This window comes from Salvelinus namaycush, chromosome 39, assembly GCF_016432855.1.
Source record: "Salvelinus namaycush isolate Seneca chromosome 39, SaNama_1.0, whole genome shotgun sequence".
NCBI lineage: Eukaryota > Metazoa > Chordata > Actinopteri > Salmoniformes > Salmonidae > Salvelinus > Salvelinus namaycush.
This window is the reverse complement of record NC_052345.1, coordinates 16409310-16437138: the sequence shown is the minus strand read 5'-3', so window position 1 is coordinate 16437138 and position 27829 is coordinate 16409310. Positions and strand designations below refer to the sequence as shown.

Here is a 27829-nt window from a genome sequence, read left to right as displayed (position 1 = left end):
CAACATTTTAAGTTAGACATTCTGATCTGTTTCATCAGCCTTATTAATAGATACAGCGTATACCTCCACTACACTACTTTGATACGCATCAGTGGGGATTAAGAAGTGAGTATACACAATGCCCATAAAAAAGTGGGTATACGGCGTATACCTGCACATACTCTCTAATAAACCAATTGAACTATTCTCTGACTCCTTACATGGACATTCTCATCAGTTTACTTTGTTATTTAGCAATAGTAATTTAGCCATTCTTACCAAGTAGACCACATAGGCACACACACAACACAAGTTCACACAAACACTGAACCGTACATTGTTTATTCGAGTTTTTAATTAAGTTCACAGAAATTGTAAATCTGCATTCAAAATGGATGGAAAATGGACAACATTCTAAGAAGTGGCGAATCAAAAGAGGACAACGATGTATTTAATTACATATCAAGGTGTGGGTATCCTTACATTCATTTTGTTAAACTGCAGAGGGAAATTGTTCTTGCCATAGGCTATTATTGATGTTTAGGTTTCTACACTCAAATTAGATCAGTCTGTTCCTGTCAAATCAACGAATGTTCCACAAATATTTCAAGTACAGTGTACACAGTAAGTGCAATGTTAGACAGGTTTAGCATACCTGTGACTTTTTAGTTCATTTCTGTTTTTTCCCCCCCAATTGGACACAAGTTAAGATTCATGCATACATTTACTCAGTTTTCTCATGAGAAAAGCATCATACAGTATCCGAATTTCTGAAAGTAAGCCACCCTTCAGGCAAAACAACATAATTCTGGAAGGTTTTGTATTTGGAAGAACGTGAAAGCTAAGCTAAGCTAAGTATATGTCTATATTACAACTCTGTGCTGCCAGCCTGACTTCAGATGCTGTTGACATGATTGGCCCCGATCCCAGGGTACTGTGTGTTGCTCTGGTCACCGGTGTAGTCTCCACTGAGCTGGTGCCTGTCCTTCAGCAGGTCTGCAAACTGCTCCTCCTGAGAACACACGGCTACATTTAGTTTTGTTTTTCAAGTCATGTTACCAGGTAAGAGAAATAAAAATGAATATGTAGCCTAAACACTCGTCACGACTCATCTTAATCTTAATGATTGTGGTAGATATCTCCAGTCTTACCAGTACGTTCATTCGCTCAGCTGCTGCCACGGCGACGTTCAGCTTCCTCTCATCCTCCTCCCTCTCCTCCTCGATAACCCCCAGCCTATGACGCCGATTAACAATTGCATTTTAGTTCATCTTCAAACCAAATAAACTCTCATTCATTTGAAAGGTTGTGAATGTCATTTGATGACATTTCGATCTGTATCTCCTACTCCGCTGTCTCACCTGAAAGTGGCGCTGGCGAGCTGTTCCTCACGGACAGCCAGAAGATTCCGCAGTTCGTTAACCTCAGCCAACAAGACTGCATTCTGATCTTGACTTTGGACAATGAAGTCCTCCAGCCGCTTGGCCATCTCCAACTCACGCTCTGTCACCTGCTCCACCCCCAGGCGGAGCTCCGACAGCTCCTGTGCATGCTGGTTAGAACACAAATTGACATCATGGCGATCAAGCAATTTCATCATTGCAGTATTTCTTTGATGAGCTGAAGTAATCAATGCGAAAGGAGCAGCATTACTGGATGATAAATAATATGAAGGTGAACCCACCCTGTCCAGTAGGTTGATATCTTCATTCTCTACCTTCCTCTCGTATGTCTCTTTGCTCTGGGACACTTTGATCCAAGGCACTGGAGCAGGAGGAGCCTTTACACCGACGCTCTGACACAAGAAGAGGGGATGCTTTCATGAGATTCAATCACTCCTCCCACCCATCGACTCTCAACAGAACAACCACATGGCAATGCAAGGTTATGACTATGAACCATGTACTTCATGAGGAGAATGTCAACATAAAATAGAATGTTTGAATGTTGACAATTGAAACCACATGACCAAGATTTCCAAACTCACGTTCTGTGGTGATGAGATATCAAGTGGAGGGTTGGCTTCCTGCTCTGCCTCTTGGTCCTCCAGCGGCAGATTTTCAGTGCTGCTCTGTCTCCTCAGTTGCTGTTTAGGGTCCATCTGCCGTCTGTGCGGAGCACTCTGGGTCCTGGATACTGGCTTCCTCTCTCTGGCATTCATCCTGTCTCGCTTGACCCCTTGAAAGCTTTCTTTCCGCTGGCCGCCCTTCGCATCCATAGGCAGCTGCTGCATGGAGTTGTGCAGAGGGCTGTACTTGCCCACGTCTTTAGGGGGCACGTAGGTCGGCTTGGAATGACCAATGTTGCTGTTGTGAAAAAGAAAAATCACGACAATAAAGCGAGACGATAAAAAGATTGTGAAACTATGTACGCACACAAGTAGGTCTACAAAAATGCTTATGTGCAATACACATAGGGTGCACATGCAGAAGTGCACTCGCCAACCTCACCTGCTAACAGTAATCCGTAGAGCATCTGGGCCCAGAGATTCTGTAATCTGGTTCAGGATTGAAGGCAGAGGGTGCAATTTGTCTATAGTGTCCTGAGGAAGAAATATGAACGAACAGCATGTTAGCTACCACTAAACCTTACCATGGGAGGTTTCAGCTTCGTTTCAAGTTTTATTTGTCACATTTGTCACATACAGCGAAATGCTTATTTTGCAAGCACTACCCAACACGGCAGTATTCAATATTAAATCAAACTGTATTTGTCAAATACAACAGGTGTAGATGTCACGACTTCCGCCGAAGTCGGTCCCTCTGCTTGTTCGGGCGGCGTTCGGCGGTCGACGTCACCGTCCTTCTAGCCACCGCCGATCCACTTTTCATTTTCCATTTGTTTTGTCTATGTCTTACACACCTGGTTTCACTCACCCAATTACATGTTTATTAACCCTCTGTTCCCCATGTTTGGTTGTGAGTGAGTGTTTGTTGTATCGTGGACCGTATTGTGGGCTTGCTATTCTCTTGTATTTTGATGACTTTGAGTAAAGTTACTTTAATTTACTCATCTTTGGTGTCCTGCGCCTGACTCCTCTGCACCAGCTACACATTGACCATTACAGTAGACCTTACCGTGAAATGCTTACTTACAAGCCCTTAACCAACAATAGCTTTTAAGTAAGGAAGGAAATATTTGCTACAAAAATAATAAAAAGAAAAAGTAACACAATAAAATAACAATAACGAGGCTTTATCCAGGGGGGTACCGGTACAGAGTCAATGTGCGTGTGTACAGGTTGAGGTAATGTACATGTAAGTAGGGGTAAAGTGACAATGCATAGATAATAAACTGCGCGTAGCAGCAGCGTAAAAAAGGGGGTCAATGCAAATAGTCAGAGTAGCTATTTGATTAACTGTTTAGCAGTCTTATGGCTTGGGGGTAGAAGCTGTTAAGGAGCCTTTTAGACCTAGATTTGCCTTGCAGTAGCAGAGAGAACAGTCTATGACTTGGGTGGCTGGAGTCTTTGACAATTTTTAGGGCCTTCCTCTGACACCGCATGGTATAGAGGTCCTGGATGGCAGGAAGCTTGGCCCCAGTGATGCACTGGGCTGTACACTCTACCCTATGTAGCGTCTTGCTGTCAAATGCCGATCAGTTGCCATACCAAGCGGTGATGCAACCAGTCAGGATGCTCTCAATGGTGCAGCTGTAGAACTTTTTGAGGATCTGAGGACCCATGCCAAATCTTTTCAGTCTCCTGAGGGGGAATAGGCTTTGTCGTGCCCTCTTCACGACTGTCTTGGTGTGCTTGGACCATGATAGCTCACAAACTGCTTCACTACAGCCCCATGGGTGTGAATGGGGTTGTTCTTGGCCCTCCTTTTCCTGTAGTCCACGATCAGCTCCTTTGTCTTGATCACGTTGAGGGAAAGGTTGTTGTCCTGGCAACACACAGCCAGGTCTCTAACCTCCTCCCTATAGGCTGTCTCATCATTTTCGGAGATCAGGCCTACCACTGTTGTCTTGTCGGCAATCTTAATGATGGTGTGTGTGTGTGTGTGTGTGCCCATGCTTTCGTGGGTTAACAGGGAGTACATGAGGGGACTAAACACCCACTCCTGAGGGGCTCGCGTGTTGAGGATCAGCGTGGCAGATGTGTTGTTGTTGCCTACCCTTCCTGACAGGCCACCTGTCAGGAAGTCCAGGATCCAGTTACAGAGGGATGTGTTTAGTCCCAGGGTCCTTAGCTTAATCATGACCTTTGAGGGCACTATGGTGTTGAACGCTGAGCTGTAGTCAATGAACACCATTCTTAAATAGGTGTTCCTTTTGTCCAGGTGGCAGTGTGGAGTGCAATAGAGATTGTGTCATCTGTGGATCTGTTGGGGCAGTATGCGAATTGTAGTGGGTCTAGAGTTTCTGGGATGATGGTGTTGATGTGAGCCATGTCCAGCCTTTTAAAACACTTCATAGCTACAGACGTGAGTACTACGGAGCGGTAGTTATTTAGGCAGGTTACCTTGGCGTTCTTGGGAACAGGGACTATGGTGGTCTGCTTGAAACATGTATATATTACAGACTTGGTCAGGGAGAGGTTGAAAATGTCAGTGAAAACACTTGCCAGTTTGTCAGCGCATGCTCTGAAAAGGCATTCTTGTAATCCGTCTGGCCCTGCGGCCTTGTGAATGTTGACCTGTTTTAAGGTCTTAACGACATTGGCTACGGAGAAGGTGATCACACAGTCGTCTGGAACATGGTCAGTGTTGCTAGTCTTGAAGTGAGCACAGAAGACATTTAGCTTGTCTGGTAGGCTCGCGTCACTGGGCAGCTCGCGGCTGGGTTTCCCTTTGTAGTTTGCAAGCCCTGCCATATCCGACAACCGTCAGCCAGTGACTGATGTGGTGTACTCCTCAATGCCATCGGATGAATCCCAAAACATATTCCAATCTGTGCTTGCAAAACAGTCCTGTAGCTTAGCATCCGCATCATCTGACCACTTCTGTATTGAGTGAGTCACTGATACTTTCTGCTTGAGTTTTTGCTTTTAAGCAGGAATCAGGAGGATATAATTATTGTCAGATTTGCCAAATTGAGGGTGAGGGAGAGCTTTGTACGCCTCTATGTGTGTGGAGTAAAGGTGGTCTCGAGTATTTTTTTTTCTTCCTCTGGTGAAACACATGCATGCTGGTAGAAACTATAGTACAACTAATAAAAATAAGAGATTTTACAATGTGCAGTGATACTGGAGTATTTGAGGTATATATGTACATATAGGCAGGGATTATGAGAAGTGACTGGTAGCAGGATAAATAATAATAGTAAACAGTGGCAGCAGCATAAGTGGAGGTGGGTGGGTGTGCGTGCGTGTGTGTGTGTGCACGCAAGTGTCAGGTCTACTCCCTCTCCCCCGTTCCGTGCTCGACATCGCTGGTTTACTAACTACCGGTCCTGGCTGCCCATCATTACGCACACCTGCGCCCCTTCATTACTACCTTGATTACTTACCATTTATCTAGCACTCTGTTTATGTCAGTCATCAAATAGTATTGTTTATGTTTCCTTGTTAGACGCTTCTCTTCTCTTGTTTTGTACTCCGTCAACACCACGATCAGCTGGCACAACTGGGTGCAACTATGGATGAGGTCCTCCGAGTCCTCCACCACCTCAACACCACCCGAGAGGATTCACTTTCAAATAACGGAGGGCCTTCTACCATGATTCATCCCGGCAAGCCAGTCTCCCAGCCTACCCAGCAGTGTGCCCAGGTCAGCGATGCGCAACTGTCCCTCCTGGACAAATAAGATGGGATGCATCCAAATGCCATGACTTCCTACTCCAGTGCTCCCTCTATTCCGCTCATCAGACGGGAGCCCCCACCACTGAGAGGTCCAAGGTTTTCACGGTCATTTCTGTGCTGATTGGGCGGGCGTTGGAGTGGGCTGTGGCCGTCTGGGAGAGAGGAGAGGAGGAGCTGGGTTCCTACGAGGGGTTCATGGCTCTGTTCAGGGCGGTCTTCGACCATCCACCGGAGGGCAACTACTCCAACTCCTGCAAGGTGCCCAGACCTCTGCGGAGTACAGTCTCACCTTCTGGACGAGCCCACTCCTCGCCCTTGGGGCCGTCCCCCTGGCCAGCATTGTCAGTCACACCTGGACTTTTTTTTTTTTTTAATCTAGCACTCTTTCTGTCAGTCATCAGGTAGTATTGTTTCTATTTCCTTGTTAGATGCTTCTTGTTCCATGTTTTGTTATCATTAAGCTCACACTGCACTTGTTTCCTAACTCCCTGCGTCTTCGCTACAACAAGAGTGTCAGTGTAGGCGTGATAGGCGGATATACATGTAAACAGGGCTGAAAAGTGACTGGTAGCAGGAGTACAAGAATGTCATAGCATAACCCTTGCCTTTGATTCAGTTGATTTATGCCTACCTGCTTCATTGGGGAAATTATGTCGACCAGCAGGCTGTGTAGGACAGCCAGACGCAGAGGCAAGTCAACATAGCCATCGAAGGATGTCATTGGGATCTCTATGTCTGGGCTGGACACTGTCTGAAGGAAGCACCTCATCCTCTCCCAGTGCTGCTGTAGGAAGTCATTCATGAACAGCATGTACCCCTCCTTCTCCCCAAACCTGTTAATGGAAGAGGATGGGGAATGGGTTAGTGTTGGAGGAGGGAACGCCTGGTTTGGGAATATGGAGAGAAGATGTTTATTCTTATCAGCAGACTCAATAGCCTTGGTTTCTCAAATGACTGCCTCGTCTGGTTCACCAACTACTTCGCAGACAGAGTTCAGTGTGGAAAATTGGAGGGCCTGTTGTCCGGACCTCTGGCAGTCTCTATGGGTGTACCACAGGGTTCAATTCTCGGACCGACTCTTTTCTCTGTATATATCAACGATGTCGCTCTTGCTGTGAGTGATTCCCTGATCCACCTCTACGCAGACGACACCATTCTGTATACATCTGGCCCTTCTTTGGACACTGTGTTAACTAACCTCCAAACGAGCTTCAATGCCATACAACACTCCTTCTGTGGCCTCCAACTGCTCTTAAACGCTAGCAAAACCAAATGCATGCTTTCCAACCGTTCGCTGCCCACATCCATCCGCCCGACTAGCATCACTACTCTGGACGGTTCTGACCTAGAATACGTGGACAACTACAAATACCTTGGTGTCTGGCTAGACTGTAAACTCTCCTTCCAGACTAATATCAAACATCTCCAATCCAAAATCAAATCTAGAATCGGCTTTCTATTTCGCAACAAAGCCTCCTTCACTCACGCCGCCAAACTTACCCTAGTAAAACTGACTATCCTGCTGATCCTTGACTTCGGCGATGTCATCTACAAAATAGCTTCCAAGACTCTACTCAGCAAATTGGATGTAGTCTATCACAGTGCCATCCGTTTTGTTACCAAAGCGCCTTATACCACCCACCACTGCGACCTGTATGCTCTAGTCGGCTGGCCCTCGCTACATATTCGTCGCCAGACCCACTGGCTCCAGGTCATCTATAAGTCTATGCTAGATAAAGCTCCGCCTTATCTCAGCTCACTGGTCACGATAACAACACCCACCCGTTTGTACGTGCTCCAGCAGGTATATCTCACTGGTCATTCCCAAAGCCAACACCTCCTTTGGCCGCCTTTTCTTCCAGTTTTCTGCTGCCAGTGACTTAAACAAATTGCAAAATTCGCTGAAGCTGGAGACTTACATTTCCCTCACTAACTTTAAACATCAGCTATCTGAGCAGCTAACCGATCGCTGCAGCTGTACATAGTCCATCTGTAAATAGCCCACCCAATCTACCTACCTCATCCCCATATTGTTTTTATTTACTTTTCTGCGCTTTTGCACACTAGTATCACTACTTACACACCATCATCTGCTCATCTTCATCTGCTCATCTATCACTCCAGTGTTAATCTGCGAAATTGTAATTACTTTGCTACTGTGGCCTATTTATTGCCTTACCACCTCATGCCATTTGCATGTGTGTGTGTCTCTGTGTTGTTGTTTCTGTCGCAGTGCTTTGCTTTATCTTGGCCAGGTCGCAGTTGTAAATGAGAACTTGTTCTCAACTGGCCTACCTGGTTAAATAAAGGTGAAATAAAAAAATGTAAAAAATTCTTGACTTGGAACATATAGTTTGAAGAATTAACTCACAGGGTGAAGTTGGCTAGGTTCTGGATGACCTTGGCTGTGAAGGTGAGGGTGCGCAGGGTGGCCGGCTCTGGATAGGGCTGTGTCAGACCAAACAGGGAGGGGCTGAGGATGGCGGGACACAGAAAACGGAGGAATAGCGAGGCAGAGATGAGTCGCTGGCCAATTTCAGGTCGTCCCTGCTTCTCGCACAGCTCCACCCAGCTGGAGAAGATCCTGTTCAGCTCTTCAGGGAAAGACCTGTGAGGTAAACGGTGGCGAGAGCGGTCAATTGCAGCCTAGTATTTCCTGTGAGTGAATATGAATCAGCATTCATTTGATAGCATTCTTCTGGCTAAGACTGCTCTCCCCATTTTCTATCTTTATATATTGTTTCCCATCAGGTCTCTTTGTCCCTCACCCGTGCATCTCAGTGATTTTCTGCACTGCCTCCTCACAGCTCTCCTTCAGGTGCCGCTGGTTGTTTGACAGCTCAGAGGCAGGGCATTTGAGAGGGTCTACTTCACAGCTCTCTACTGAGGCATACAGTCGAGTGATGAATTCCCCTGTAAGAAGAGCAATGGCACAGTGTTCCATAACAGTTTCTAAGAGGAAGGTCTAAAAAAGTGTTAAAACAGATCCACTGTTACCCAGGGCGAAAAATTGTATTTCCACAGATATTCCTTACCCAGGGTGTCGATGAGGTACTTCTGGCCCACCAGCTTCATGTACTCATCAATGGCCTTGGTGGCCAGCGTGTTCTCCCTGAAGATCAATGCCTCTTTCTCCCCAAGGCGTTCCACCTCTGCACTACCCAACTCGATAAGGAACTCCTGGAACATAAACACACAGAATAAGCGCTTTTAGCAAGTTATGACTAGCTGACTATTGTAAAGGTCTACTTTAAATGCTTATCATGAAGCAGCGGTCACCCCTTTGTTTTCTTACCTTGGCCTTGCCAATGCTTTGCAAGACGTGGACCAGTGCCCCGGCTAGTTCCTCCTTCTTCCTGACTGACAGCAGTGGCTCCAGGTTCCTGCACATGCCCACATAATCCACTGTCACAAACTCTGCAAACTCCTTATACCTCTCGATGGGCAGCACCTGCAGGTTCTGAAAGCGCGCCTTGACACGGAGCGACGCTTGGGGCCCCAGTTGCTCCTTCGTCCCTCCGGCACCAGACGCCTTGTAGGGAATAATCGGGTGCCACTTCTCCTGGAAGGCCCTTCCACGGATGTCGGCCAGGGATAGGGCCACACTGCCAAGGGGATGCAGGGTGGACTCATCCCGGGAGTGACGCTTCTTCTTGGGTTCCTCGTCGCGGAAGAGGTGCAGGGTGATCTGGGAGACCGACGGCAAGTTGTCCAGCTCAAAAAACTCTCCCCAGAACAGCTGGCAGCCTCCGACCACCCCGCCGCTGCCCCCGAGCACCCCACCAGAGGATCCATCACCAACCAAGCTGGAGTGATGGGAAGACTTGCCCACGGCTCGGCTACTGGTGCGGGCGAACAGGGTGCCATCCAGGTGCAGCTCGCAGTAGTATCGCCTCTTGGGGAGCAAGTCCTTGGCCTCGTTCACCCACAGACTGAGGGAGTTCTCTGTCCGCTCACAGTTGTCCTAACGGAGACAGAACATGTTAGAACATCAATCAGTGAGTATACAATATGGATTCCTAGGATATCATGGCAATGTGGCATACATTAAAGGATACGTTTTCTTTTGTACAAAAATATCAATTTCTTTTGTAATATTCCATTTTGTGACTCCAGTGGTTCCTCTCCATTCTATAAGTAACTGCCAAAATAAAATATAAACACTTATGAGGGATTCAAAGTACTGTATATTGAAAGCATGTTCCAGACACTTGCAGAATCTATGCCAAGGCGCATTGAAGCTGTTCTGGCGGCTCGTGGTGGCCCAACGCCCTATTAAGACAATTTATGTTGGCAGTTACCTGTAGAATCAGCGTACATGAAGAATGGAACAGCTGGATAGGCGAAACCACTTGAGTCCCACAAAAGGGAATATAACATTGCGGATCAACTTTGGAATGACAATTTCATGTGTACAACATTTAAAGACCTGCATCACTACCCTGAGATATTTGCTGTTTCTAAAAGGACGTATTTGGGTGTTTTTGGAGCCTTTGTTTGTTTTTTCGGGCCCCCATAATATATAACAAGGATGAGGAAATTATTTGCTGTTTGGGATAAGTTTCTCAAAAACAAGTGCAATAACAAAGGTGTCTGGACCCTTCTATAACATGCCATTTACATAAATAAATAAAATATTTTTTACAACCAAATCAAACTTCTCCTTTAATTGGTATTGAAGATGAATATTTTGAAATAGTTTCTTTACCTTATTTGGCTGAGCAGCCCGTCTCAGGTCCTCTATCCAGCGGTCTCGCTCAGCAGCTGAGGTGCACCCAAAACAGTGGTTGTTCTCTGAGTTTATCACCTAGGACGTCAATATGAAGGTGGGAAATGCCAGCAGTCAATACATGACAGGACAGAGTGAAGCAAAGATGTTATTGGGCAGTATTTAACATGAACCTGGTCAAATCACTTTAAGACATGGGACGAGTATAGAAGTTCAATCAAATTTCAATCAAATTTACTCATAAAGCCCTTCTTACATCAGCTGATGTCACAAAATGCTGTACCTAAACCCAGCCTAAAACCCCAAACAGCAAGCAATGCAGGTGTTACAGGTCATAGGTCAGCTCTACCTCAAAGCAGTACTTCTCCCCCAAGATGGAGCTATGTACAGGCCTGATGACCGTACTGGTATCTGCGCTCAGATCCAGGTTTCCTGCAGCGCTGACTGGGATGGACACAGACTCCCGTGAGCCATAGAGCCTGCTGAACAGACAGGGAGGAGGAGACGAGAGGAGTCAAGGAGGAACAGCCTGCCTTACACACCAAGAGCACTATGAGACTGACCGCATACCTGCTCCCCTTGTTCAACCCAATGGTGTTTAACTGGGTATTGCTCTTTCGCATGGCTCCACCATAGAAACGCCGCTTGATCAGCCCCTTGAGACAGAGGGCAGGAAGAAGACAATTAAAGAGGGGGGAGGGAGAGATGGCTAGATGAAGTTCAATTCATCCCCAGGGGCATACTGATTAGCAGGCCCTAAGTCATACAGAATTGTCAGGAAATCCAGAGCTGTCATGAATCATGTAATAACAGTGTTTTATCTGTGGAGTATGCAGTGCTCACCCTCACTCCTCCATCTTGGCCCTTCGGTCTGGGGCCTCCAGTGGGGGCCATGTGGTCGGGGCTGCATTCTGCAGGTCCAGGAGATACACAGAGTTAGCATGTAAATATGTAAACACAGTTTTGGCTTGACATGATCCCTCCCCTAAATGGCAACCTTTTATCAGAGCGTCTCGGGCGGGAAGTGGGCATTGTGGGTAGTCTCTGTTATTGTTGCTTCCTACTGTAGATCTTGTTACATATCACTCACGTCTTACGTACGTACGCGTGTACATTTTCCTGTTCATTTGGAAACCATTGTGGAGAGACAACCAGTGGTTGATCTAATCTCCCCGAACTAAATTGCAGTCCTCTGAAACCACCAGGGGAAGTGTAGTAATTTCCCCCCTCTCTGCATTTCCTCTGAAGACCGAACAAATAACTGCTCAAATAGATGATGCTGCAGGGCTGAAGATTATTCCGACTGAGTTTGAATAACTAATCTAGAACAGTACATGTACTGTATAACTGAACGTCAATACACCGTCTTTGAAATCCTATTGATAACCACTTTAGCTTAAGTCTCTCCAACAGTAAGACATGTCTAACGTAAGATGGTTGAGGGATGACTAGGCTCAGTGTCAGAATGAGTCAACCATTGATAACTGTTCTGGCAGTCACGCCGGATATTGCTTTTATCTAGTGGCCGAGACAGGGCAGGAACCTTGCAAGTGCAGCCTTCATTTCAGACATTGATGAACTTGGTTTAGAGACTACCAAAACCCTGAGTACCACTGCAGAGCAGATAATCAGCCGTGATGTCACTCCGCGTCAATTAAACAACCATTGAGACACTCTTTTGGGCTTAAAGAATACATTTACCTATGGCAGTAACTAAAGCCATCATACAGTACATCACTTTTCTTCAGAGCATTCGTTAAAAATTCCCCTTTTGTAACGGGTGTCCTCCTCCTCTTCAGACGAAGAGGAGGAGTAGGGATTGGACCAAAGTGCAGCGTGATATTTGGACATAATGAAGTTTATTAAAGTACAGACGAAAACCGAAAACACTTCAACAAACTACAAAATAAGAAAACGACGTAGACAGACCTGAACATGGAACTTACATAAATACACGAAGAACTCACGAACAGGAACGGACTACATCAAACGAACAAACCGAAACAGTCCCGTGTGGTGCAACATACACAGACACAGAAGACAATCACCCACAAACAAACAGTGTGAACAGCCTACCTTTATATGGTTCTAAATCAGAGGAAACGTCAAACACCTGTCCCTGATTGAGAACCATATAAGGCTAATTACACCTGACCTAAACATACAAACACAAAACATAGAATGCCCACCCCAACTCACGCCCTGACCAACTAAACACATACAAAATTAACAGAAAACAGGTCAGGAACGTGACACCTTTGTTGATATTCTCCTTTCATAGACATAGTCAAGTGCAATATTTGTCTGAATCAATAGCAATTGTGACCGTACAAATGAACTTCTATCTAATCCTTTGCTTACCCAATGTGCCTCCACATGCAATCCAGCGTCTAAATCCCATCATTGAGAGAGGGTGAGAGATCTGTCGAACCCGCTTCTCCTAATCACACTTAAGAGTGAACACTGTTTCACCTCTCATGGTTCTCCTCTCTTCACCAAATGGGCCTCGCCAATGTAGGCATCACATAGAACTAATCAGTGTCTAATATTATATAGCCAGACTAAGTCCACAAGCTAATACTAATAAAAGTAACATGAACGAGAGAAGCCACGCTACAGACACTGCTTCTTCTCAACCAGCCCTGACTGGTCTTCTGGAACACACACGGATGCGATGGTATCTCCCCCAAAATTTTGAGGAAACAATTTGAAAGCCACTCGCAAGCATAATCACGTCAGCTATTTCCTCTGTGCCTGCTCTACCGTTACTCTGCTAGACTCTCTAGTGGTTGTGATGCTGCCGAATGGATGTTGTCCTTGCAAAGACAGCCCTGACTCAGTCTTGCGCTGTCTGTATTTCTGAGGATCAACCATTTTGATGAGAAAATGGACTTCACTGTTGTCTCTCCTTTGCGTCTCTGATGTTGACGTTGGGAAAGCTATTAGAGAAATCAAGGTATTGATCACAGTTCCGGGAACCCTATTAGACACTCCTACTGTCTAAAACCATGAGGCAGTATTGGAGTACTGACCCATGTTGACATCTGCCAGGTTCTGCATGCTGAGGTTTGACAGGCAGCTGCTGACTCGGTTCCGGGTCCACATCACTGGCTGAGAGAGGGAGTAGAAGAGATGCACACTCACATAATAACCTAGAGAGAAACCATGACTATCAACTTCATACAGTCAAGTGTGAGTTTCCATTGAGAGTGCAGTGCTCCCAGTAATAGTACTAACTGTTAAATGTGACGCTTTAAGGTTGTGTTGACTCCATGTTGTTTAATGGAAGTGCATTCCTAAGTGTTGTTGGTGTAATTTTCAGTGTTGTTGTTGGTCTGTGTCGTGTACCTCTTCCTCCGGGGTGATGAGGATCTGTCCGTCCTCCAGGACACAGTTGTTGATGTCCCAAACGGGGACGTCCTGGGGAGGGGCCCATGACAGCCTGGCTAGCTCTAGGGACGCAGCTGCAAGCCCGCTCCCACCCGCATCTGTACACACACACACACCATGACAACAGCACACTAGATCAGCACAGAATGGGATGGACCAAATCACTCCAATAGTCACTTGAAATCCTGGCCTTTTTATTTGAACTGTCTGTGTGACACAACTAACTACAGTTGCATGACATGGTCTACAATAGATGCCACTAATTTGACTCATTTTGATGACCCTAGTCATGCCTCTGTGATTGGACACAGTTATTTTAACAATACTCTATCTTCGTGTCTGACATTGAGTTTTCCTAATTACAGTATAGTCTAAGGGAACCAGCAATAGTCATTCTGGGGGGGTGGGGGGGGGGTAATTGAGTGCACACGCTGGCCCTTGGATGTTTTTCATTCGGAGTAATTATGGCATGATGTCGTTATCGGACACAGTGCACATGGCCACTCCCATTTGTAGTTGTTGTTTTGATTCTATCTTCTCCCCGCCCCTCCTCGCTCCCCATCTGTGACGAACCACAACTCTCACACATCCTGTGTCAGTTTGTTTTCTAATCTAAGTATGGCTGTATTAACTTCTCCTAAATCATATCACATTCTGTACGTTTTTTTTATCCATATCTGTATCTTCAGGTTTTTTCTAGTCTCCAACTTGAATAGACTGACTGAAAAGTCCACTCAAAATGGTCTCTGACTGTATGGTTGAGTATAATGCTTTTGGTTTTATGCAAACTTGCTTCTTTAAAGTGTAAAATGCTTACTAACCATGTCTACCTTCATCGTGGGTTCTTAGACACACACTAAATGCCATGTATACAACACCAGATGTCAGCATTTCACTGAAGGAAAATTACGGAAAATCTAAACTAGACTAAAATCGAGAGACTAACTAAACTATACAAATTCAAACCTAGAATTTAAAACTACTCAAAATGGTTGACATACAGCGATGTAGGACGTCTCAAAAACCAGAAGACAGAGCATGGTATTGTCATGTGTGGCGCTAGGTGTGTATTCAGATAACAAGGCAATCCGCTTATGGTGTGCATTCTGTGCCTTCACCTTGTAGAAGGGTCGGGGTGCTGTTTCTGCTCAGCAGCCGGGGCCTCTTGAGCTTCTGCGAGACGGTGCGTATGTACTTCCTGAACAGTGCCCCTCCACCCCCTTTCTGTGGCGTGTCCGTGGGGGATGGTTCCGGTGCCTCTACGCTTGCCCCTGGTCCCGATGTTGCCTGGGCTGAAGAGGAGGGAGACTGGGTAGTGAACAGCAACCCTGGAGGCTCAGACTGGGCCCTTCTGAAGGGGTTCTTCCTGGATGTAGGGTTCTTCTCCAGCCTGGGGGTCTCCCCTCCTCGTCCAACGGTTGAGGCTCTTTCTCCGGGATCCTCGCTCAGGGCTTTCCGCCAGTTCTGCATCTTATTACTCCATTTGGTGGTGGAAGTCTTCTCCATCTTCTCTATTGTTGTTGATGCTGTGGCTCCACCCTCTCCTCTCGTCCCGTCAAGGGTTGCTGCCTTGGCTCCAGTGTGCCACTTGTAGGTGTTGAGAGGGTCGACGTCCTCAGGAGGAGGGGCGTCATGAGGATGCTCAGCAGGTGTCTCCTTCTCCTCCTCTGTGGGGCCCGTCTCCTCTGCAATCGGTTTAGCTTCTGGCTCAGATTCAGCGTCCTGGTTTGTGCCCATTTTCATCTTGGTTTTTGTGAGTATCTTTTTTTAGCTTGCTCCTCTCAATGTTTTCAAGAATGGAATAAATCGTCTTTACCTCCCTACTTAAGGTCCCCTCAAAATGTAATCACGTAGGATGACTGATAATCTGGACATTACTTGTTTTTCTTTCTTGATTCTTTTTTTGATTTCTGTGTTCCAAAATGTCATCCGGCAACATCAGTCTGACTGCTTCGTGCGTAGTTCCTTTGCTGTGAGTCTTCACGCCCTCAACCTCCCACACTCAACGGTTGCTTCCTTTCACAGTGTCACTAACTCTGTTTTTTTTCATGTATTTTAGTATTCTGACTGGTCTCTCTGCTCTCTCACCTCTCCCCTTCTTCCCCTTGACATCCTATCCAAGAGTTCTCTTTTTACTTTCCCTCAAATCCTCCCACACCCTCTGTAATGTTCTTAATGCCTTGCTGGCCCTTGTCCTGAACAGAGTATTGTTAAATTCCTCCGCTGCATGGAAGAAATCTCCTCATAAAATCCTCAGGACCTCTTCACGTGTATGGTTTAGGTAACTAAAACTGTTGTTAAGTCTGAAGTTTCCTCCACCTCACAGGAAGTGTGTCAGTTCACTCAATCATTTTGAAAGTGCCAGAAAGGAACAGGGGACGTCTTCAAATGTTCTACCCACTTGCCTACTCTTTCTTTGTATATGAAATGTAAATACGTGCTTGGTTCTGATTTGTTCATTTAGCCTAGATATGAATTGTTTGCATCTGTACCTTCCTTTACACAGACGGCTCTTATTTCTTCACACCTTCCTCTTTTTTTAAAAATGTAAAACATTGATTGAGACATATGATCTGATGCTATCATAATAATGGGAAGCTGAGACATCCATTTCACAACTCTGTCTTGGGGCCTGTCCCATTCACCAGTTCTATCAACTATTCGGATCAACCCTGAAGTTCATACATCAAGGACAACAAGATGTAGAATATTTATTGAATGATATTTAATAGAACATCATCACCATCTGTGGGTCGTCTGACACAGATACATGTGGTTGTTTGTGTTCAGCGGCTGTTGGGCTCAGTTTCCCGTCTAAACCAGCAGCACTTCCTGCCAGCCAAACAGGTTCGATAGACTCTAAACCACTTCCTGTGTTGATGCTGCACAGTTGTGACACATGCACCTGTTAAATATTTCAATCTCACACACTGGTCAGTGTGTGTTTCATGAGATTATGACTGTGAGTTTGAATTGGACAGGCAGCCAAGAATTCTGATCCAACACCATTGGAGAGGTGAAAACAGGGTTCCACATTACAGTTCTCTCTGATCAGTGCCAGATCAGAGAACCATTTTCAAAGTATTCTCCTTTGAGTTGTGGATTCTCTTTGAACTGTCTCCTTATGCAACCTAAAACTGACTTAGAAGACATACATAACAACTTCCAATAGCTTTGTCAAAGTCCCACCACTACAACCATCATTTATCTAAACCTTTACTCAGAAACACTGGAGGGCACTATTACACCAATATAACTGAACTGTCGTCAGGAGATAGAATTGAACATACTGTAACACTTATTTTAAAGTCCCTGCATTGGTTGCCTGTAGGTTTTATAATTGATTTTAAACACACTATGTGGCCCTGCACCTGAATACATGTCTAACATGCTTTTAAGATACTGTATGTGCCTGGTCGGTACCTCAGATCCTCTGACATGGGTCTTTTAGTTGTTCCAAAGGTGAGAACCAAAACGTTTGGTGAGGCTGCCTTCAGCCACTATGGTCCTGGCCTTTGGAACAGCCTGCCGGAGAATCTGATGGCCTCAGAAACTGTAGACATTTAGAAGAGCTACTTTTTAGCCGTGCTTTTGCTTAGTCCTATCTATTTTTATCCCATTGTGTATATCTTATTTATTTGAATGTATTTTAATGCATTAGTCTCATGTCCACTGTTATCATTTTACTATTTTAATGTGTCTCATTTGATATATTTCTAACCTTTTATTATTTTATTTTCTAAGCACTTTGAAATGCATCATCTGTAAGAAACGTGCTGTGTAAATAAAGTTTTGATTTGGTTTTGATGAGGAAAATAGCCCGCAGTAGAGCCATTCAACCGCAAACTTACAAAGTGTCTCAAATGATTTCGTACATATTTACTAGTGTGTAATGCAGTAATACTGTGATTAATAGGCACTTAATAAGTACTTCTCAAACAGCTTAATAGTCTGGATAATGAATTATTTTTTTTATTTTTTTTTCAAGCATTCTTCATAAGTTATATGAAAAACACTCATGAAAACAGTTTTTTTGTTGGGGTTCAGATCCCCTTTATATTTATTATTAAAAATAGGCAGTTGGAAGGAAAGGGGGAGATGGTGGAGAAATTCAGTCGCCGAGGCAAAGTGTGGCCCGGAGTTGTGTGTGCTTCAGTCACTCTCCTTTGGGGAGGCTGTTGGTGCGTGTGAAGAACTTCCACACACGTCGGAGGAATCGTAGAACGCCATTTTTCTTCTGCTTCTTTTTGCCACCTGCGCACCTCTTCCACTGCGTTCGACACCTCAGGCACTCCGCTGCACACCTCAGGCACTCCGCTGCACACCTCAGGCACTCCGCTGCACACCTCAGGCACTCCAGCGCACCTCAGGAAGGCTCTCGTTGGATCCAAAATAGGACTAAACAGACAACGCAGAGCAGTGAAAGAGTAAGAACAACACATCTGTCCTTTAGCTGTTTCACAAAACATACCACAGACATTCAAAGTCAAAGATTATAGTAGCTAATTTATAATATTGTCCAGTTTGAGACAACCCTGATGCAGCCCACTTAGAAAGACCCTTGACCTTTCATTCACGAAACAGGCTTCTTGTTCCTTACCTTTGGGAGTTTTGCAATCATATCATTGAAGTCTCGGTTCAGCTGATTTTCCCAGTCCTCATTCAAACACCCTTTGGGGTTCACCACCTTGCTGAGGACATTTTCAGTGTCCTGAAGGTCTTCAGCAGCCTCTGTCTTTGTGTCACTGGACACCTCTTCCACTGCGTTTGGCGCCTCAGGTACCTCACTGCACACCTCAGGATCTCCACTGTACACTTCAGGCACTCCTCTGCATACCTCTGGACTTCCACTGAACAATTCAGGCACTCTAATGCACACCTCAGGATGGCTCTCAGTGGATAGGAGCACCACTTTGCTTTGGCCATTTCCAGTTTTCAGAAGATTTCCAGTAGCCTCTATCTTCATTGTGTCACTGCACACCTCTTCCACTGCGTTTGACGCCTCAGGACCTCTGCTGCACACCTCAGGACCTCTGCTGCACACCTCAGGACCTCTGCTGCACACCTCAGGAAGGCTCTCAATGGATCCGAAATAGGACTAAACAGACAATGCAGTAATGAAAGAGTAAGAAAAACAAAGTCAAAGATTATAGTAGCTAATTTATAATATTGTCCAGTTTGAGACAACCCTGATACACCCCACTTACAAAGACACTTGACCTTTCATTCACGAAACAGGCTTCTTGTTCCTTACCTTTGGGAGTTTTGCAATCATATCATTGAAGTCTCTGGTCATCTTCCCAGTCCTGCTTCAGGCACTCTTTGGGGTTCACCACCTTGCTGAGGACATTTCCAGTGTCCAGAAGGTCTTCAGCAGCCTCTGTCGTCTTTGTGTCACTGGACACCTCTTCCAATGCGTTTGACACCTCAGGCACTCCACTGCACACCTTTGGACCTCTACTGCAGACCCGTGGACCTCTGCTGGTCACCTCAGGACCTCTGCTGGTCACCTCAGGACCTCTGCTGGTCACCTCAGGACCTCTGCTGGTCACCTCAGGACCTCTGCTGGTCACCTCAGGACCTCTGCTACAAACCTCAGGCACTCCACTGCACACCTCAGGACCTCTGCTACACATCTCAGGAAGGCTCTCAGTGGATCCGAAATAGGACTAAGCAGACAATGCAGAGCAATGAAAGAGTAAGAACAAAACAGATATCGGTCCTTTTTCACAAAACATACCACAAACATCCAAAGTCAAAGATTATAGCAGCTTATTTGTAATATTTTCTAGTTTGATACATCTCTGATACACCCAACTTGCAAAGACACTTTACTTTTCATTTACGAAACAGGCTTCTTGTTCCTTACCTTTGGTAGTTCCGCAATCATATCATAGATTTTGGGGGTTAACTGATCTTGGCAGCCCTCCTTCAGCCACCCTTTGGGCTTCACCACCTTGCTAAGGACATTTCCATCTCCAGCAGCCTCTTTCTCCACACTGACCAGGTCCAGCGGCTCATCCTGAACATCCACCACATCGTTATTAGGAGACTCCTCTGAAGCCTCCTCATTGGTGTTGTCAATGTCAGCAGCCCCAGCGACACTGGCCGGGCACTTGGTCCTTGGACTTTTCTCGTCAATTAGAGTTTCCTTTGAAGAGGCCTCAGAATGTCCATACAGCTCAGTGAGCTGTAAATGGACAGAGAGATGCATAACTATCCTATAGCTTTTTCACAAAGACAACACAGCAAATACATCCAAAGTTGATAGTAAACTCATATGTAATATTGACCAACTTCGAACCCCATATTATACACAGAAATGACAACGATGCTTGACATTTTAATCAAAGAAACAATATTGGCATTGCAGATGGCTCTTATATCTTACCTCAGTGGCCTGGCATGTCTCATCCTTTAGATGCAAGAAGTTCAACTTCCAACATTTCTCTTTCAGAAGCTGGATGGCTCCGTTGGGCGCCGTGTCCACGATGACATCGGACATCCTTAATTCATCCTGAACTCTCTGGCAACTGACCAAGAGAACTATCTCTGTCTCCTGTAATTCCAGGCCCCTCTTTGCATCCCAAGTCTATGTAACAACATAATATGTCATTAACAGACTGTTGATGTATCAGGTGAGACTGGACACTGGTCCATCATTGAAATGATGGGAAAAATGATTAATTTCAACTGATAGCTACTGTTTCTCTTGGGTCCAAAAATAAGCTTGAAGAAATCTGAAGTGCTTTACAGTGGGTGTACTGTTTGCTCTACATAGTCCTCACCAATTCAGCTACACAGACCTTCCTCCATCTCTTCCATATCTCTCTCACACCTTCATGTGAATATGGAAATGTATCAGACTATGTCTGTCTACACTATCAAACTATTGCTGTCATCTAATATAGTTTGATACATTCAGGTTATCATTTAGCCTTGTCTAATGATGTAATATATGTAATTTAGGTAACTTGAGTTTAACGTTTCGTAGAATTCAAAAATAGTCTGAGAACACTGCACTCACTCAAGAAGACTTTTTTCCCTGCAAGGAGCCGGGCCTTCATTGGTCTCAGAGGGAGGTCCAGTGGGAGCCTTCCCTGGGCTTTCAGCGCACAGACTTGCCTCTTGAGCATGTTCTGCAATAGAGTCTTCAATTAGTGACTAAACCAGTTAGAATGTGGCGAGCAGAGAGTGATATGAATTGGTTCATGGTACGAACTAACTGCTCCTCCATGGAGAGTGATGAGCAGCACTGGTGGAGCGAGTGGTCGCATTTCGCTCCGCAGGTAGTATTACATTTCATTACAGTACAACGGTTTGACTTGTCTGATCTTAGCTAGCTACATAGCCGTCTTTGTATCAAAGATAATTGTGTAGTTTAGAGTATTATCGTAATTACCGAGGTTAGCTAGTCAGCTATTTTCGTCCTAGTCAACACTGCTAGCTAGCCAGCAGCTAGCAGCTAGCCAACGTCTACCGTCTACCGAATTGCAGCACTGTAGAAACTATTACATTACAACGGAATGACTTGATTGGTGTAGTGTTAGCTGGCTACATAGTTGTCTTTGCTGTCTTTGTATCCAAGATAATTGTGTAGTTAGAGTAATTGTCAAGGTTATCTAGCCAGTTACCGAGGCTACCTAGCCAGCTACACTTTCAAACTAAGTCAACAACGCAGCCACTGCTAGCTAGCCTACTCCACCAGCCAGCAGCACTATCATTTTAGTCAATAAGATTTTTTGCAACGTAAGCTTAACTTTCTGAACATTTGAGACGTGTAGTCCACTTGTCATTCCAATCTCCTTTGCATTAGCGTAGCCTCTTCTGTAGCCTGTCAACTATGTGTCTGTCTATCCCTCTTCTCTCCTCTCTGCACAGACCATACAAACGCTTCACACCGCGTGGCCGCCGCCACTCTAACCTGGTGGTCCCAGCGCGCACGACCCACGTGGAGTTCCAGGTCTCCGGCAGCCTCTGGAACTGCCGATCTGCGGCCAACAAGGCAGAGTTCATCTCAGCCTATGCTTCCCTCCAGTCCATCGACTTCTTGGCACTGACGGAAACATGGATTACCACAGATAACACTGCTACTCCTACTGCTCTCTCCTCGTCTGCCCACGTGTTCTCGCACACCCCGAGAGCCTCTGGTCAGCGGGGTGGTGGCACTGGGATCCTCATCTCTCCCAAGTGGACATTCTCTCTTTCTCCCCTGACCCATCTGTCTATCGCCTCCTTTGAATTCCATGCTGTCACAGTTACCAGCCCTTTCAAGCTTAACATCCTTATCATTTATCGCCCCCCAGGTTCCCTTGGAGAGTTCATCAATGAGCTTGACGCCTTGATAAGTTCCTTTCCTGAGGATGGCTCACCTCTCACAGTACTGGGTGACTTTAACCTCCCCACGTCTACCTTTGACTCATTCCTCTCTGCCTCCTTCTTTCCACTCCTCTCCTCTTTTGACCTCACCCTCTCACCTTCCCCCCCTACTCACAAGGCAGGCAATACGCTTGACCTCATCTTTACTAGATGCTGTTCTTCCACTAATCTCATTGCAACTCCCCTCCAAGTCTCCGACCACTACCTTGTATCCTTTTCCCTCTCGCTCTCATCCAACACTTCCCACACTGCCCCTACTCGGATGGTATCGCGCCGTCCCAACCTTCGCTCTCTCTCCCCCGCTACTCTCTCCTCTTCCATCCTATCATCTCTTCCCTCTGCTCAAACCTTCTCCAACCTATCTCCTGATTCTGCCTCCTCAACCCTCCTCTCCTCCCTTTCTGCATCCTTTAACTCTCTATGTCCCCTATCCTCCAGGCCGGCTCGGTCCTCCCCTCCTGCTCCGTGGCTCGACGACTCATTGCGAGCTCACAGAACAGGGCTCCGGGCAGCCGAGCGGAAATGGAGGAAAACTCGCCTCCCTGCGGACCTGGCATCCTTTCACTCCCTCCTCTCTACATTCTCCTCTTCTGTCTCTGCTGCTAAAGCCACTTTCTACCACTCTAAATTCCAAGCATCTGCCTCTAACCCTAGGAAGCTCTTTGCCACCTTCTCCTCCCTCCTGAATCCTCCTCCCCCTCCCCCCCTCCTCCTCCCTCTCTGCGGATGACTTCGTCAACCATTTTGAAAAGAAGGTCGACGACATCCGATCCTCGTTTGCTAAGTCAAACGACACCGCTGGTTCTGCTCACACTGCCCTACCCTGTGCTTTGACCTCTTTCTCCCCTCTCTCTCCAGATGAAATCTCGCGTCTTGTGACGGCCGGCCGCCCAACAACCTGCCCGCTTGACCCTATCCCCTCCTCTCTTCTCCAGGCCATTTCCGGAGACCTTCTCCCTTACCTCACCTCGCTCATCAACTCATCCTTGACCGCTGGCTACGTCCCTTCCGCCTTCAAGAGAGCGAGAGTTGCACCCCTGCTGAAAAAACCTACACTCGATCCCTCCGATGTCAACAACTACAGACCAGTATCCCTTCTTTCTTTTCTCTCCAAAACTCTTGAACGTGCCGTCCTTGGCCAGCTCTCCTGCTATCTCTCTCAGAATGACCTTCTTGATCCAAATCAGTCAGGTTTCAAGACTAGTCACTCAACTGAGACTGCTCTTCTCTGTGTCACGGAGGCGCTCCGCACTGCTAAAGCTAACTCTCTCTCCTCTGCTCTCATCCTTCTAGACCTATCGGCTGCCTTTGATACAGTGAACCATCAGATCCTCCTCTCCACCCTCTCCGAGTTGGGCATCTCCGGCGCGGCCCACGCTTGGATTGCGTCCTACCTGACAGGTCGCTCCTACCAGGTGGCGTGGCGAGAATCTGTCTCCGCACCACGTGCTCTCACCACTGGTGTCCCCCAGGGCTCTGTTCTAGGCCCTCTCCTATTCTCGCTATACACCAAGTCACTTGGCTCTGTCATATCCTCACATGGTCTCTCCTATCATTGCTATGCAGATGACACACAATTAATCTTCTCCTTTCCCCCTTCTGATAACCAGGTGGCGAATCGCATCTCTGCATGTCTGGCAGACATATCAGTGTGGATGACGGATCACCACCTCAAGCTGAACCTCGGCAAGACGGAGCTGCTCTTCCTCCCGGGGAAGGACTGCCCGTTCCATGATCTCGCCATCACGGTTGACAACTCCATTGTGTCCTCCTCCCAGAGTGCTAAGAACCTTGGCGTGATCCTGGACAACACGCTGCCGTTCTCAACTAACATCAAGGCGGTGACCCGTTCCTGTAGGTTCATGCTCTACAACATTCGCAGAGTACGACCCTGCCTCACACAGGAAGCGGCGCAGGTCCTAATCCAGGCACTTGTCATCTCCCGTCTGGACTACTGCAACTCGCTGTTGGCTGGGCTCCCTGCCTGTGCCATTAAACCCCTACAACTCATCCAGAACGCCGCAGCCCGTCTGGTGTTCAACCTTCCCAAGTTCTCTCACGTCACCCCGCTCCTCCGCTCTCTCCACTGGCTTCCAGTTGAAGCTCGCATCCGCTACAAGACCATGGTGCTTGCCTACGGAGCTGTGAGGGGAACGGCACCTCCGTACCTTCAGGCTCTGATCAGACCCTACACCCAAACAAGGGCACTGCGTTCATCCACCTCTGGCCTGCTCGCCTCCCTACCTCTGAGGAAGTACAGCTCCCGCTCAGCCCAGTCAAAACTGTTCGCTGCTCTGGCACCCCAATGGTGGAACAAACTCCCCCACGACGCCAGGTCAGCGGAGTCAATCACCACCTTCCGGAAACAACTGAAACACCACCTCTTTAAGGAATACCTAGGATAGGATAAAGCAATCCTTCTAACCCCCCCCCCCCCCCCCCCCCTTAAAAGAGTTAGATGCACTATTGTAAAGTAGTTGTTCCACTGGATATCATAAGGTGAATGCACCAACTTGTAAGTCGCTCTGGATAAGAGCGTCTGCTAAATGACTTAAATGTAAATGTAAATGATGAGGCCTTTTTTGATTATTGGTTTTTGTCGGCCAAAGCTCTGCAGAAAGAGCGAGGGTTACTGAGCACAGAACCCAATACCAGATGTCTACAGCAGTACATCTGTCTTTTTCAAATGAATGCTGGGAAAAAGTTATCTAAATGGGACGAATATACATTATACCTTCCATAGAACAACAACATGCAATATAAACAATGAAAGTGCAGATGAGAGGGGTGCTGTTTGCACTTTGTAATAATTTCGTTCCCAAATTAAACTGCCTCGTACTCAATTCTTGCTCGTACAATATGCATATTATTATTACTATTGGATAGAAAACACTCTCTAGTTTCTAAAACCGTTTGAATTATATCTGTGAGTAAAACAGAACTGGAGCTAGAGCAATTTTCCTATGAGGATGTGAGAATGCTGAATTCTGCTGGCTGTTCTGAGATCCGTTTATAAATCTGCCTGTCTTCTATTGGTTGAGATGCACTTGCATACGCCTTCCCCTGGATGTCAGCGAATAGTGAGAATTGAAATGGTGTTTCTAGGCAGATCTGAGAGCTTATAAATGGCCTGGCAACGTGGTGTACTCCCTTTGTCCTCTTCGCTCTGACGCAGAAAGGATCTCTGGCTGTCGTGATAGAAAGCTCCCTTTATAGCTCTTAGATATATCCGGCTCTGTTTTTATTTGATATAGGTGTTAAAGACATCATAATGTTGTTATATTAAACCGAGTTATATCAGTTTATATCGGTATATTGCGATTTTCGGATATTTATTTGTACTGCGTTTTAGTGAGTCGGACACGTCTTTGCCACATGGCTAATGTTTACTGCTAATTCGAACGTTGAAGAGGACAATCTACAACCAAGCAACGATTCTTTTGGACTAAGGACACCTTGCCCAAGATTCTGATGGGAGTTCATCAAAAAGTAAGAACTATATATGATGTTAATTCGTTGTTCTGTTGAAAAATGTAGAACTCATATTCTGCCATTAATCTAGGTGCGGTCTCGCTTTAACGCACGCTGTATGTTGTAGTAATGTTAATTTTAAAAATCTAACACAGCGATTGCATTAAGAACTAATGTATCTTTCATTTGCTGTCCAACCTGTATTTTTTAGTCAAGTTTATGATTAGTTACTGATTAGACTAGGTGCCTCTCCCAAGATTTCTCCCGACATATTGTTGGCAGCCTGGCTACTTTTCTCATTGTATAACCACGATTTGTGCCGCTAAATATGCACATTTTCGAACAAACTCTATATGTATTGTGTAATATGATGTTATAGGACTGTCATCTGATGAAGTTTTGAGAAGGTTAGTCAAAAATGTAATATCTTTTGCTGGTTTATTCGCTATCGCTAACGTGCATGAATCAATGCTGCTGTGTGATTGGCTATTGTAGTAAGCTAATATAATGCTATATTGTGTTTTCGCTGTAAAACACTTAAACAATCTGAAATATTGGCTGGATTCACAAGATCTTTGTCTTTCATTTGCTGTATGCTGTGTATTTTTCAGAAATGTTTTATGATGAGTATTTAGGTAATACACGATGGTCTCTGTAGTTATTCTAGTTGCTTTGGTGAGAGTTGTGATGGTGGCTGCAATGGTAAACTATGATTTATACCTGAAATATGCACATTTTTCTAACAAAACATATGCTATACAATAAATATGTTATCAGACTGTCATCTGATTAAGTTGTTTCTTGGTTAGTGGCTATTTATATCTTTATTTGGTCGAAATTGTGATAGCTACCTATGCAGGAAAAAAATGGTGGGAAAAAAAAGTTGTGTCTTTTGCTATCGTGGTTAGCTAATAGATTTACATATTGTGTCTTCCCTGTAAAACATTTAAAAAATCTGAAATGATGGCTGGATTCACAAGATGTGTATCTTTCATCTGGTGTCTTGGACTTGTGATTTAATGATATTTAGATGCTAGTATTTACTTGTGACGCTATGCTAGGCTATGCTAGTCAGCTTTTTTACTGATGGGGTGCTCCCGGATCCGGGATTGGGAGGAAGTAGAAGTTAATGAGACCTTAATTATGATGAGGAAGCAAGTCATCTTAGATGATCGATAAATTGGTTGTATAGCTAATAGATTCGATATGATCCAAGTGTAACAGTATAACTTTAGACCGTCCCCTCGCCCCGACACGGGCGCGAACCAGGGACCCTCTGCACACATCAACAACAGTCAAGGTTTCAGAGCAAGTGACGTCACCGACTGAAAGGCTGCTAGCGCGCACCACCGCTACCTAGCTAGCCATTTCACATCGGTTACAGAAGTAACGTTAATTTTCTAAAATGTCGAATGCGTGCAATATCGGTCCTTCTCATTATGGGAAGACCTACTTACCTTACTCAGAACAGGAAAAAAAATATGATTTTTTTTGATTGACTTGAATGAAGAATTCGCGTTTGCTATCGATATACTGTAGGTGGGTTGTGATTGCGAATAACTTAACCTCTGAGTAATACACATAGATTTAGGAATTAAAATGTATGTTATTGGACAGTGTGACGCACATAGAATTATAATCTAGATTCCATTTCTATGGTGACACGTTCCTTGTTGCGCACATCGTGCGTACATTTCTGAGCACATTTATTTATCCTGTTGTATCATTTGCCCCGGGCCAATCCTATTTCTCCCTAATGAATAAAGATCCTCTAACATTTTTACGCGATGTCACTGGGAAAAAAAGTAATTTATGATGGTTTATTGGCATTGGCAATTCGCATACACAAGGGTTAGAGAACACATTAAAATGTGTTGGTTAAAAAAATCGCTTAAAAAATTGAAGACAACAGGTTATTTAAAGTAGGCTATATGAAATTAATTACAGAATTAATCAATACGATTTACAGTATGCTTAGGTATCAACATTGACCAGTGTTGGATATTTAACATTATACTGTACTTTTAATACATTGAAAGTGCATGAAAATAGAAAAATCAGTGTTGATTAAACAAATATGCCATGATTGTCAACCCATGCTGATGAAGAAAATAAATAACATTACAAAATATTCATTA

The 27829-nt window shown here is 45.4% G+C and overlaps 1 protein-coding gene across 2 annotated transcripts; it reads right to left on the bottom strand.

Moving 5' to 3' along the window:
* Positions 1–329: 329 nt before the first annotated feature.
* LOC120033047 (ras GTPase-activating protein nGAP-like) lies at positions 330–15942 on the bottom strand. 2 transcript variants are annotated; one of them, XM_038979331.1, is made up of 18 exons: positions 14960–15942; positions 13800–13939; positions 13484–13562; positions 11295–11362; positions 11022–11107; positions 10801–10933; positions 10431–10529; positions 9018–9686; positions 8758–8902; positions 8491–8635; positions 8094–8330; positions 6354–6555; positions 2430–2521; positions 1967–2285; positions 1664–1774; positions 1341–1531; positions 1131–1215; positions 330–991 (listed from the first exon to the last, which is right to left on the bottom strand). In XM_038979331.1, the coding sequence occupies exons 1-18, from the start codon at positions 15582–15584 to the stop codon at positions 875–877; spliced, it is 3543 nt and encodes a 1180-aa protein (XP_038835259.1). In that variant the 5' UTR covers positions 15585–15942; the 3' UTR covers positions 330–874. The 2 variants fall into 2 exon arrangements, with proteins under 2 accessions (XP_038835259.1, XP_038835260.1); XM_038979332.1 differs by lacking the exons at positions 13484–13562; positions 13800–13939; positions 14960–15942 and adding an exon at positions 12813–12956 and having other exon boundaries at positions 10801–10930.
* Positions 15943–27829: the final 11887 nt, after the last annotated feature.

Excerpts from the sequence above, each read along its gene's own strand:
- LOC120033047 (XM_038979331.1), bottom strand. The coding sequence starts at position 15,584 with ATGAAAATGGGCACAAACCAGGACGCTGAATCTGAGCCAGAAGCTAAA. Across the intron at positions 10,530-10,800 it reads GGGAGAAGTACTGCTTTGAG|GTGATAAACTCAGAGAACAA; the intron begins GTAGAGCTGACC and ends TTGACGTCCTAG. Across the intron at positions 992-1,130 it reads CTGAGCGAATGAACGTACTG|GAGGAGCAGTTTGCAGACCT; the intron begins GTAAGACTGGAG and ends GTGTGTTCTCAG.